The 12,832-nt window shown below is 36.8% G+C and overlaps 5 protein-coding genes across 5 annotated transcripts; 1 reads left to right on the forward strand and 4 right to left on the reverse strand.

Moving 5' to 3' along the window:
* Positions 1-204: 204 nt before the first annotated feature.
* On the reverse strand, positions 205-1,673 carry GCK72_006694 (uncharacterized protein; the record flags this gene model as incomplete). The annotated part of the gene is made up of 4 exons (XM_053725747.1): positions 205-394; positions 440-573; positions 622-898; positions 1,198-1,673. 4 exons carry the CDS (start codon positions 1,671-1,673, stop codon positions 205-207), a joined length of 1,077 nt encoding a protein of 358 aa, XP_053589941.1.
* A 2,282-nt stretch (positions 1,674-3,955) lies between these two features.
* On the reverse strand, positions 3,956-5,613 carry GCK72_006695 (uncharacterized protein; the record flags this gene model as incomplete). Its single annotated transcript, XM_003110087.2, has 6 exons — positions 3,956-4,169; positions 4,212-4,345; positions 4,461-4,583; positions 4,628-4,784; positions 4,841-5,030; positions 5,514-5,613. 6 exons carry the CDS (start codon positions 5,611-5,613, stop codon positions 3,956-3,958), a joined length of 918 nt encoding a protein of 305 aa, XP_003110135.2.
* Positions 5,614-6,735: 1,122 nt separating this feature from the next.
* On the reverse strand, positions 6,736-8,494 carry GCK72_006696 (uncharacterized protein; the record flags this gene model as incomplete). The annotated part of the gene is made up of 5 exons (XM_003109986.2): positions 6,736-6,943; positions 7,018-7,142; positions 7,186-7,308; positions 7,956-8,112; positions 8,232-8,494. The coding sequence occupies 5 exons, from the start codon at positions 8,492-8,494 to the stop codon at positions 6,736-6,738; spliced, it is 876 nt and encodes a 291-aa protein (XP_003110034.2).
* Positions 8,495-8,851: 357 nt separating this feature from the next.
* Positions 8,852-10,435, reverse strand: GCK72_006697 (uncharacterized protein; the record flags this gene model as incomplete). Its single annotated transcript, XM_003110057.2, has 5 exons — positions 8,852-9,059; positions 9,108-9,232; positions 9,484-9,606; positions 9,660-9,816; positions 10,299-10,435. 5 exons carry the CDS (start codon positions 10,433-10,435, stop codon positions 8,852-8,854), a joined length of 750 nt encoding a protein of 249 aa, XP_003110105.2.
* Positions 10,436-11,463: 1,028 nt separating this feature from the next.
* Positions 11,464-12,827, forward strand: GCK72_006698 (uncharacterized protein; the record flags this gene model as incomplete). The annotated part of the gene is made up of 3 exons (XM_053725748.1): positions 11,464-11,532; positions 11,989-12,222; positions 12,543-12,827. 3 exons carry the CDS (start codon positions 11,464-11,466, stop codon positions 12,825-12,827), a joined length of 588 nt encoding a protein of 195 aa, XP_053589942.1.
* Between the last annotated feature and the right edge of the window lie 5 nt (positions 12,828-12,832).

Consider the following 12,832-nt stretch of genomic DNA (forward strand, 5'->3'; position numbering starts at 1 on the left):
AAGACAAAAAATGAAAAATTTAATAAAATAAAAATGATGCAAGTGTGCGCGATGGCTATGCGGAAAAGAGAAGAGACGCAGAGAAAGGGCAGTGGTCTTTGCGCGGTTTTTTGAAAAGTAATTCCCAGTTCATTGCTGAAAATTTCATGAAAACAAACAATTCACAGAGGTTTGAGAAATCTAAAATCAGTTTATTGATTATCATCACGCCCAAGCACTTTTCAATTGTTCGAAATACGCTTCAGATTCCTTATTTGAGAATGCTCGATGCAAAAGATGAGAATTAGAAACTCGGGAATTTATAAAATTCCGGAAAAATGGAATGTCATTCTTGAATTTCTCTTTCCAAGATTGTGAGCAGAACAGAAGAGTCGTACTCATCACGAATGCAGCTCTGAAAGATTTAAATTAATTATCTCTTCTTCAAAACCAAACATACAATAAAATACAATTATCCAGATAATGGACATAAACAATTCCAAACTGAGATATAATATTCAAAGTAGAGAAGATCAGAATTAGCACGGTCACTGCGATATAGGTCAGTGAAGCGGTAACTAATCTCTTCGCGAGCTGAAAATAAACTGAGTTTTGAGCTGATCTCTCATTCTGGTAACTGACCTGTAAACTTCTAAGATTTTCTTCAATTTGAAATTTTCTTCCTAAGGAATACTTCTGGTTGTCATGACTACCCATCTTCTTTTTCCAGTATAAATTCACTTTCATTAACATAAGATAACCAACGAAAACAAATGTTCCATTAGCAACACCTTGGCTGTAAGAGAGAAGAAGAGATAGACTGTTATGGAGGATATAATATGAGTAAGGGATTGTTATGATGTTTGTGATAATGATAAGAAGGACAGATATCCATCGACGGTTCTTGCTTTCGTAGTCTCTGGAATTAATCTTTCAAGTGTGGACTTGGAAAAGCATACTTGCAGACCGGGTCGAAACGCGCCGGCGCGTAACTCGCTTCAAACTGAGTTTTATACGCTAAAAAATGTACCAGAATGTTGATCTTGGCTAGTTCTATGTCTGCGATCTACTACGGGCCAGATGGCTAGTGGTTGATGTGCCGCGGGCCGAGAAACAGTGCCAAAAACGTGAAAGTGGCCGTAAAAGCCATTATAGCTGAAAGTGGCCGTAAAAGCCATTTCCGGAAAAGTGTTTGGATCTTCACAGCCAAAAACTCACTCTATAAAATAAGTAGCACATCCTCTCTCAATCGTAATTGCTACAATGGCAAACAATATTGATGCCATGTAATGCCACAGGAAGAAACTTGCCACATACAACGGCATTATCTCATTTTTATCCCGGACAATCAATATATCATCTTTCTCGAAACTCGACCAAGAACAGAATGTTTTCGCTGGATCCACACCAATTGATATCAATCCGATCTGATAGGGAATTATCACCATTTTGGCTATAATTGCTTCGAACCATTGAAGTAAAAACCAAGCCATCAACACGTTCATATTCTCATGGAACACTTTTATGGACAGGAAAATAGTGCATGTTCTGATGATTATGTAGGCAATGAGGGCATAGAAAAAGATGAGAAATGCACCGAATAGTAAGTAGGTTGGGGATTGATAAACTTTGTCGTTAAGAGAGAAAACTGGGATCCATAGAGATTCAGATGAGTTGAGAACTTGGATGATCATTTTAGTTGGGTCTGAAATAATTTGGTTCTTTTGGTAGAGAAAGAAGGAAATTCTAGAAAGTGAACGGAAGGTAATTATGGGTGAGAAATGAGCATGACCCAAACTGTCTCACTGTCGAAAATCTGGCTAGCATAGTGATACCCGGAAGACAGAAAGTTCAGGGAGTACCTAGTTTGGTCAAGAAGGAACAGGAAAACATGAAAACACGAATCATCTCATTAGGAGAACGACAGATGTTTCAGTTTCCTCATGCTTAGATTTTGTAATTCAGTAGGGAAAAAATGAAGAAGAATAAGAAGAAAAAAAATGGAAAACAGGGAGATGAGTTCAATGCTTGAAACCGGAAACACGAGATTCATTGGAGCGAAGAAGTTGGAAGAATAATAGGTTTTTGGAATTTAGAAATGAAGAGAAAAAAGGAAAAAAAAAGAGAATCAAATTGTTGGTTATCACGAAATTATGTAGATGTTGACGTTCTTGATTGAGTTTGTTTCCTTCTGACTTTGAATGAGTTTGAACTTTTTAGTTTTCAGATTTTTCTGGGTGCAATAAAACATACGTCAGGAGTGGAACAGATGTATTGAAGAGTAATTCTGATGTAAGGAACACCATCAAAATCAATCAAATTTTGGGTAAGGTGTCACACTGAGTTCCCCAGTCTACTGAATATCCTACCTAGTCGATTTTAAAAAGGAAGTCCGTCCAGTCCACCTAAATCGCTTTCTGTTCAAAGTTACAAATTTCCAGACTAGGCACTAGACCAACCGTCACACTTCCGTCCTCCCACCTATAATTATTTATCGCTTTTTGAAGTCTGTTGTTATAATTGTTTTTAGCCCTTTTTCTTCATTCTTTAATTTTTCGAAATTAATTAAAGAAAACGCTAGATATTTTTCCTCGATGTTCGTGTAGAAATACAGTAGCAGTGAGTGAGTATACCTCCATACTTTCATATGTATCTCAGCTGAAACAAGTCAGTTTGGCATAAACTTTTTTTCAAAGTTAACTGAAATATCCAGTAAAACTGACGAAAGTTTTTTGTTCAAAGTGATGAATTCAGATAATGTTGATAATAGTAATGCGCATCTTTTCCCGCAGATTTCTGCTAATTTGAACCATTTTACGATGAGTTATAACGATTTAGCCAAACATACCATTTTGGACTTCTGAAGCTGTAGCACGGTGATTAAGATGCACAGAAGCATTTTAACATTACATTTTGTTTTTATGAACATTCCTTAACATTTCTGACTCAAAAAACCATAAGGTGCAGTGCAAAAATGAAAAAGTTTTTTAACGGATTTTCGAATCAAGATCAAAAAAAATCGATATGCGAAAAAATGAGCTGATCACTTTGTACAAAAAACTTACGTCAGTTTACTGGATATTTTAACTACCTTTCAAAAAAGTTTATGCGAAACTGACTTGTTTCAGCTGAGATACACACAATCTCTCTTATTATTATTCTCCTTCATAAATTAAGTTTATCTGCCATTTGGTTTGATTCAGTAAACTTTCAGTAATTGTTCGTAACAACTAGAGTGTCGTCTCGCGAGAATCAGTTACAGCACTTTGCGAGAATTCCAGCTGAATCCAGCATCGTCTCGTTTCGTTCTGTCTCGTTTTGTTCAGCATAAAGTTCAGCATATTCTCGTTCAGCATAGTTCAGCAAAGTTCAGTTCAGCAAAATTTCAGTTACAGCATATTCCAGCACGTTTCATTTATTTTTCATTCCCGCATAATTTCATGCTGGACATTGCGAGAATCTCGCGAGACGAACGTGGCCATTCTTTCGTATAAAGAAATTTAATTTTGACGTTTCTAATCATTTTTTCATTCAAATTTTTACAAAATGAATGTTGAAAATAAAGCGAAATTGACATTTTTAGAACCGTGACCTTCGAAAAAAGTTCAAAATGAAGGAACACTGTACTTGATTCACAATGAAAGATCACGGAAACAACACTTTAGCATAGATTTTTCTATTTTTCTCACAGAAAAATAATTCACGTTCGTCTCGCGAGATTCTCGCAATGTCCAGCAAGAAATTATGCGGGAATGAAAAATAAATGAAACGTGCTGGAATATGCTGTAACTGAACTTTGCTGAACTATGCTGAACGAGAATATGCTGAACTTCATGCTGGACAAAACGAGACAGAGCAAAACGAGACGATTGCGAGAATATGCTGAAATCAGCTGGAATCGTCTCGCGATACGACACTCTAGTAACAACGCTTAAGAAATGTTTATATAACAACTTTATAACAATTTTTGAGACAATCATTGCCACGACTTTTTCAACTGTTCAAAGTATATCAATCCTTCATCTGGTTCCACAGGAGCTGTCGATGCCTTGTGAGTCAGTTGAGGTTTCGGTCGAACTTTGAATACTCTCGCTGTCCGAAATCTTTTCCAACCAGGGATCAATTTCAGATATTCGTCTCTCCAAACAGTTGAACTGAACATCAACACAGTGCAGATTATAATTGGGTTCCTGGAATCACCTGTGTTCTAAGAAAAATGCCAGTGATCTTACAAGTAGATAGAATTCTCCATGACATGAATCAGAATCATTTTGAATGAAGGTATCAATCCGATCACTAGCATAATGAGCAATGCACACGGAACCGACATTGCGCAGAGAACAACGATGAGCAGGTTTTTTGCCAGCTGAAATGTGAGACAACTTTTGAAAGTGCTAAGAATCACCATCCAGGTGGAAAGTAATTTTTCAAGTTGAATTGAACGATCACTTCCGAAAATTGAGATTTGGACTTTGACTAACCTTCAATGCTCTATAATTTTCCTTGACCTGAAACTGTTGAGCTAGGGAATAATCGCATCCTGGTCCTGGATCTTCTAGCTTTTTCCGTCTTCTTTTGTTCACTTTCAAAACAATTACATACATCTGAAATTTGAGAATTATAGGATCCTCTTCTGAAAGCATCATACCATAAATGACAACCCGGAATTTATGAAACACGGAGATGTTCCAATGTAAAAACCAGTTTTGTTTGTGAGCACCAGATAAGAGAACACTAAAGTTACGGCATGTGTTGAGCATATTAATAACACAGGAATATACAGTCTCGGTTTGTTTTCATAGTCTCTGAAATTCAATATTTGAACTATCTCTGAAAATTCTCAAAAAAAGTAACACCATACTTCAATAGAACCGTCGCAAAGATCCGTTCGAGACCCAGATTCAGTATTCCGAAAATCATGGAGTACGCATAGTGCCAAACGAGAAAACTTGCAATTATGAGTAAGTAGACAGTCGTAGACGCCTTCTCGATAACAATAATTTCATCGCTGCCCTCTTCAGACCACCAGCTGACGTATGGTTGAGTGGAATCTGGAATTATAGGTAGGGGGAATTGAGTGACATTGCATTGAAAGAATAAATGGTGACTGATGACTAACAAGGGAAGTCTTTGGAGACGCGGCTTTCAAACGATCTATAAATTTGATTATAAGTACTTTCGACTGCGGGAAGTCCATTTCTGCCATCAAAATCGGCTAAATATCTCTGCGAGTCGAGTTATGAGCTCTCAAACATTTCATATGGTTAAGCTTATCGGTAAACCGCTGGGAACACATATGAACCGCGTGGTGGCGTTTGGGATTCCATTTGAAAAATCTCAATCATATGAAAAGTCTGAGAGCCCATGACTCGGCCCGCAGAGACAATTAGCCGGTTTTTTTTTTTTCAATTTTTTAGATCGTTCAAAAAACGCGTAATCAAAGACTTTCCTTGTAAGATTAAAGTTTGACCGAATCATTAATGAGATTTTTAATGTGATTTTTTTAAAATCATGAGTTAATAAAGGAAACTCACCACAAATCTTGAAAACTCCAATTTGAAACGGAATTATCATCAGCTTCGCCACAATAGCCTCAAACCACTGACACAAGAATAACGTCTTCATAATATTCATATTTCGATGAAACAGTTTGATTTTCAGAAAAATTCTAACAGTAGAACAGATGATAATCGCAGTGATAATATAGAGAATAAACTCGATTATCAGTAGAATCAAATATGCGCCAGATTGAAATGAAGTGTCATTCATAATGTAGATTGGAAGCCAGAAAGTTTCATTTGTGGATTTTAGACTGATGATCATAACTGGGAATCTTGCAACTGGAAAATGAGATCGTAGAAAAAAGTTGATGAAAAAAAGAAAAAAAAGAAGATAACTGCGACGCTGAAATGGAGGGATAATTGAAGGTTTATCCACCTTCCCTTCAAGTTCAGAAATTGAGGAACTCCAAATTTCTCTGTTACGCATAAACAAAGATCCGAAGCAAAAAAAGAAAAGTTTGTAACTCTCGTGAGTTTTTGTTTCCACCTGTTTTCTTTCTTTTTCATTGTCTTTTCTCGTGAATTTCATAATATTTAACAGCCACTAGCATTTGTAGAAAATGTTTAATGATTGAGTTTCACAAACTATAAAACGGAAAGTCTGGAAAGTTTGATCTGATTTTTAGGCCATTGTGCTGAGAAACAAAATTCATCTGAATGTTTGTTTGTCCAGATGTCCATAATCACGCGTTTCCGCCACTTTTTTGAGTCGATGCACCATTTAGCCTCGTATGGTGCATCAGCCCAAAAATAATTTGAAAAAACAACATGACCATTTCTTGCGTGGCCTAGAAACCTCTCATGTAACGTGCTAATCCAAACTTAACCAAAAAATTCAAAATTAATAAGTGGTTTGTGACACCGACGTTTGAATTTATAAGGAGGTTTTAGTATTACTGGAATAACATGACGCGATAATTGAGTTTTAGTTTTTTTTGTTGAAGTTTTTAGTTTGTAGTGTAAGAAAATACTTGCATCCAGTTTAGCTACTGCATCCCAAGCAGGGAAATTCCAGGCCGGGCTGGCTCGATCGGTCCGGCTCCTGTAGAAATTTGAAATTTTAGGAAAAAATGCCCCATTTATTTTCGGGCCGGACCGGCATAATTTTATTGTCATCCCGGGCCGGCCCGGAATTTCCCAGCTCTGATCTCAACATATTCGGTATGTATCATATCTGATGGAACTACTTTAAACTTCATGTCCAAAATTCATTCAATTGTATAAAATGAACATCAGTTTCCATTGAAATCCTCTTCTTCTTCACATCTTCCACCGGCTCCACATTCACAACTCCCAACTTTCGTTCTCTTTTTATCCAGGCTAAGCTAGGAAATGCTTTCTTGAACTGTTCCTTCCAGGCAGGTAAGCTGTACATGAACACTGGACAGATCCATAATGGATTCCTGGAAAAGAAAATAAGCGTATTTTTGAGCGACAGGTGAAAATCAATTATTAAAAATTCTCTGCTGAGACTCACAAAAACACGCAATTCTCCACAAAATGACACAGGAATTGAGGGATCCATTCTTGAATCACCAGTATGATGCCGGTTCCGGACACTACCATTGTACCGAGAACACAAAACACCAATCGTTTACCGAGCTGAAAACAAAGAAGGTTATAATTCTATAACTTTAACACTTACTTTCAACGCTCGAATATTCTCTTTGACCTGAAATCGCTGAGAAACTGTGAAAGAGCGTTTCCGTCGTGGGCTCTCCATTTCTTGAAGCCATTTCTCGTTGGTGTGTTTCAACCAGAAGAATAGCTGGAAGAGATATATTTTATATATCAAACATTGATCTCAAACAGGGTCATTTTCAGTCCGGTTGAATTCCAATTATTTTCCCCCAAATCCAGAAGTCTAGTGAAGCACACAACTTGACATGTTGTCAATTGAGTCGCCGCTCAGCCAAATCTCGTGCTTATAACATGGACGAACGATAGGAAATTTAATATTTCGAATAAAGCTCACTTTTCTTCTATTGTTCGCGTCTTTTCGGTTAAACCTCGGTCAAAAATATCGAGATCATCAAAAAAATGAGAAATACAAATTTTTGACACAAAAAATTTGGATAAATTTTTTGAATTTCGCGCCAATTTTACACAACTTTTTTAGCACAGATGCTTCATATGAATTTTCTATCCATGCTCATCAACGATGAGTTGAGTGCTATAATTTCTGTTGGTCAGAAGAAGTTCAGAGCGTCATACACACTTTTGGTAATTGAACCTTACATTTTGTCTATGTGTTGAATGCTAACTTTCCCTACAAAATTCAGCAGCTGTTGTAAATCAGAATCTCCAATCTCTACTCTACCGACCAGACTACATATGTAAATCAACGCGTCAAAAAAGTTAACTTCCTTCCTGCTTTTTTGGTTTGAACCTAATTTTGAAAAACCTGAAACTCACAACTATTGAAATCACACATGTAGAAATCCACAATATATTCAATATAACTATTCCTAATTTATCGAATAGCACTGCATATGAAATCGAAATCGCCATAAACTGCGTGAACAGTGTCAACGATATCGGGATGTAGAGTTGCGTATTCGTTTCATAGTTGCTGGAAAAATCAAAAAGTTCATTGAGGTGATCATTCGCTTTGAACTAATAGAACCACCTGATCTGGTTAGACTAATAACCTCATTTGCCCTGAATTCAAACATCAGAATGTCTACTTACTCGATTAACAAGGAAGCAATTGTTCTCTCTATACAATGAGCAATCGCTCCAAATATTATAGAAAACAGGTAATGCGATTGGATGAATCCAGCCAAAATTAAAAGTTCCAATCCGACTAACGAGTCTACTGCCAGCATCTCATCTGGATCGTTTGCCCACAACGCATAGAATTTGTTCACTTTCACATTAGGAACAATAATAGTCAACTGGTATGCCATTGTGATGAGTTTTCCAATAATTACTTCATACCATAACCCAAACATTGGAATTGCTAAGATAATAAAGTTCTGATGGAACATTCTGATCCTCAGAAATGTTCTCAAGTTGAAAAATGCCACGTAGGAACATAAAATATAAAATAAAAGTTCAGTTATAGATATGAAAATTGAGTATTGTTCATCATAAAGGTACACAGGAATCAGATAACAAGAATAGTTATTCGACGGTTTCCTCAGACGGATTATCATGAACGAATGTTAATTGAAGTGTCAGTGACACCTTGGTTCTGCGTGCGCAATGCAGGAATATGTAACTAAATTGCACCTGTCTAAAATGGATTTGTCATTGGTCTACCAAAGTAGTTATTTACAAAAATTATTTATTGCTTTTAAAGAAAGAGATCAAATCCACGAGTCTGCCAATTGCTTGAAGTATAAATTGGTCTCAACATCCAAGTTTTTCTTCGTATTATCTATAGTTTCAACGCTGGCCAACTGAGGTTTTCTTCGTCTTTTTTTGATAATTCGAAACGTTAGAAACATCTTTTTGAATTGTTTTTCCCATTGCGGAACACTGAACATTGCAGTAAAGCAGACGAGGTAAGGGTTTCTGAAAAAAATTGGTGACGTTTGTTGAATTGAGTGAATGATTGCTCACAAAAATATGAAATTCTCGATGAAGTGGGAGTAGTAGGTTGGAATAAAGTCGAAAGTCAATGCAGCAATTCCAGATCCGCAGAGGGCAATGGAAGCGAGGACAGCAAAGACAAGCCGTGTGCCGAGCTGAAAAATTTTAGATTTTTAGGGTATTAATAGATACTACTTTAAGTTTGAAGAATTAGCTCGGCACAGTTCTTGAATCTCTCTTTTTCTCCGAGTCTCTCAATTTCGCCCACAATTTTCTTCGGTTTCGGTAGAGCGCGGTAGTAAGAAGTGTGCCGTGGTAATATAGGTGACGTTAGGCGGTTCTGCCCCCAGACGCCTTTTCCGTTTGTCTATTTGTCCAGTTGTCCATTTCTCAATAAACTACATACCCTCAACGCCCGCAAGTTCTCCTTGACTTGAAACTGCTGAGATACCGTGAATATTCGTTTTCTATTTGGATTTTTGATGTCCCTATTGAAAGATTCATTCACTTTTTTCACAAACAAATACACCTGAAAACAAAATTTCAAAAGATCGAAAATCGGAGTGCTCTCTTAAAACTAACCAACGCCGAAATAGAACAACAGACAATCCACGGAATATGAGATGTGGTTGATTTGATTTTATGAAATAATACGGAAAGTGAAACCAAGATTGCTGAGATTTGATAGGTCATGGTGAGAAGGGCAGGGATGAAAAGTTGAGTGTTCGACTCGTAGTTTCTGAAAATTAATCAAATTAGAAGTTCATTTCATATAGTACCGGTCAAAATGATATGGACTTTGACCGTGGTCACTTGAAATTCCCCAACTTTGAGAGTGTGTCATGGTAGTTCGGATTGTCACACCCAGTAGGCTTTTAATGAATCATACAGAACAAAAAAAAAGAGCTTTATTTTTGTAGTTGACAACTTTTTTATACGAGCACTCCCTAGAAAGTTACATTCCAACAAAGTAATTTCTCTCACAAATCGACCAATTTCAGTGAAATATAGTCGGAGCTTAAAATAACCATAACTCTCTAGGGAGTGTTCGTATATGAATGCTGTCAACTACAAAAATGAAGATCTACCTTTGATCTGTATCATTCATTAAAAATCTACTTGATGGGACTATCAGTATTAACATGATACACTCTCAAAGTTGGACATTTTCAACTGAAAATGGCCACAGTCCATAACCGATACTGTAGGTGGGTGTCTCACTCTATCAAAACCGAAGCAAACGCTCGTTCAGCCGCAATTGCTAGCACCCCAAAAACCACAGAATACATATAATGCCATTGCATAAATCCTGCGATAATTAGTAGCTCTAGTCCATCCAATGACTTTAATTCCAGCATTTTATCAGGGTCATCAGTCCAGATAACAATATGTTCCCCAATTGGATAATCTAGTTTTACTAAATTAAGACGATAGCATATTGTGATAATTTTACTGATGATCAGTTCATACCAAAGAGAAAATAATGGAATTGCCAGAATATAGAGGTTTCGATGGAATAGTTTCACTTTCAAAATAACATACATATTTATATTTACTATGTGAAAACAGCATAAATATAGGAGGAGTTCGAAAATTGAAACGTATAACGAAAAGTTATATGATTCATTATAAAAGTACACAGGTAACCATAGAATGGAGAAGTTACCGGATGAATCAAAGAGTTTTATAATCATTTCTCTCGGCACAACGCTAGAATAAATCAATGAATTCCGGAAGTCACGGTTTCTGGAAAATGAGAAACATAGAAATCTAATAGAAGTCTGCCGAATAAATCAGCTGTCTTGCTTTTGAAAATGACTCTTTTCAATTTCCAATTAACGAGTGGGAGAGAGTGAGTTGTGATCTTGAATGTTACGGTGATATCATGAGAGCTTCTGGTTTTGGAAAGAATAAATTGTGAATGAAAAGAAGGAAGGCTGGTTTCAAACTAAAATATTGTTTGTTCACTCAAATGGAGACATTTAAAATGAGAAAAAAACATTTGAAAGTCTATCAAAATTGTAGGTTACTCATGCTCAAAAGATTACATTTTCAAGGAACCAAACAAAAAATGCCAAACTGAGCTTATTTTTTAAAATAGTCCGATTCAAAATTGTTTTCGTGTTGCATTTTGAGATGTTGAATTAATGGAATTATTTTAAATAAATAAGAAGAATAATGGACCCACAGAGTTAAAACTTCCTGAATGTACTATATTTTGCGGAACTGAAGTATCTACAGCCGCGAATTTTTTTACTTTTTCGAACCGAAAAGCTTCTGGAATGTCGAAATTTGTTTCGCTGGTTGTGAGCTTTGCTAGTTATTCACTCTTGGCTATTCTTATTGCTATTATTCCTTTTCTTCTCACGGACAATCATTCGCTATCATGGACCACGAGCCCCCGTTATATTGGATGCTGATGTTCTGGATGAGACTCATCAACGACGCACCCTCGGTGAGTTATTCAAAATTTCAAAGTACTGTTCAGTGGTCTAACTGAATCCTACTTTCTATTCACCAAACTCGTGAGGCACGAAACTAATGGGGATATTCACGCCCAAAAAAGTTGTTTCTCGCTATTCATTTACTGGAAAAACTGTGAAAAACGGAAACAACTATTTTTCCGATAAATGAATCGAGAAAATTTTTTTCCGGGCGTGAATAGCCCCATAAAACCTTTTAAATGTTCGATAAGCCGTTTCTATAAAAATCCTTACAGAATTCAACCCTCCCACATGGATGCTACGGATGGAGTATGTCGACTTGATATTGACAATCATCTAGACTCTCGGATTCTACGCTTACGCATTCAAGGAAATCTACGACGGAGAAGATGTGTGAAGTTCGCAAAGAGGAGGATTGTTCGTTAAAGTTTTTGAAGCACAGAAAACAAGTTTTACTATATTTTCAGCAACATCAGATGTTATCATGTCGTCGTCAAAACGAATGCTCTCTTGATGCACTTCGCTTCCCAATCGACTTCAATGGCATTCTTCCATGGGGTCCTTCAATCTTGCATTTTCCTATCCGGTTTCGTTTTCGATGGCACTACTCTCCAAAGACTTCTCTACGCTACGTGTTATGGAGCGAACGAAAGAACAATGTCGATGTGGTGGGACGAGAAGTATCCGTGCTACAAATTATGGTAGTTTCTGATGGAACTTTTACTCGCTGCCGTCGGACTGTTGATCGCTGCGATTTTCCACAATAATATTCATGGCTACGTCTTCTTCTTTTCTTGTGCTGGTCTTCTGAAAGTCGGAACATTTATTCTCACTTTTGTAAGTTCATATTTTAGTGAGAACCAGGCCTATATAAAAAATTTAAAGAAGTTGGAATTCGGGCGATTTCGGATTTTTCGAAGAGGTTTCAAAAATTATATCAAACTTCACAAGTGCCGCTTTCCACCTCTTTGAACATTATTATCGTTTTCCTACTGTTTCCAAAATTTTTTCAAAATTTCAGAAAGCGAATAACAACCGGCTGTACCAAATCAGAAAGCTCCGGAGAAGCAGAAGAAATGATTACCGGGAAGTCGCAGTAATCGAATTGAAACGGGGAAAGGCATTGGAGGAAATGGAAGGATTGTTGAGAATGGAACATGACAAGGAAATGGAAGATACAGTGGAAGGAAATATCAGAAATCAAGTTGCGGAGTACGACGAAAAAATCAACAAAATGAAAAATTGGGTTCTGGAAGTTCTTCAAATCGTTTCGTGTTTCCTTTGCAGCAAGTTTACATGCCCTTGATTCAT

This window comes from Caenorhabditis remanei, chromosome II (genome assembly GCF_010183535.1).
Source record: "Caenorhabditis remanei strain PX506 chromosome II, whole genome shotgun sequence".
Classification (NCBI taxonomy): Eukaryota; Metazoa; Nematoda; class Chromadorea; order Rhabditida; family Rhabditidae; genus Caenorhabditis; species Caenorhabditis remanei.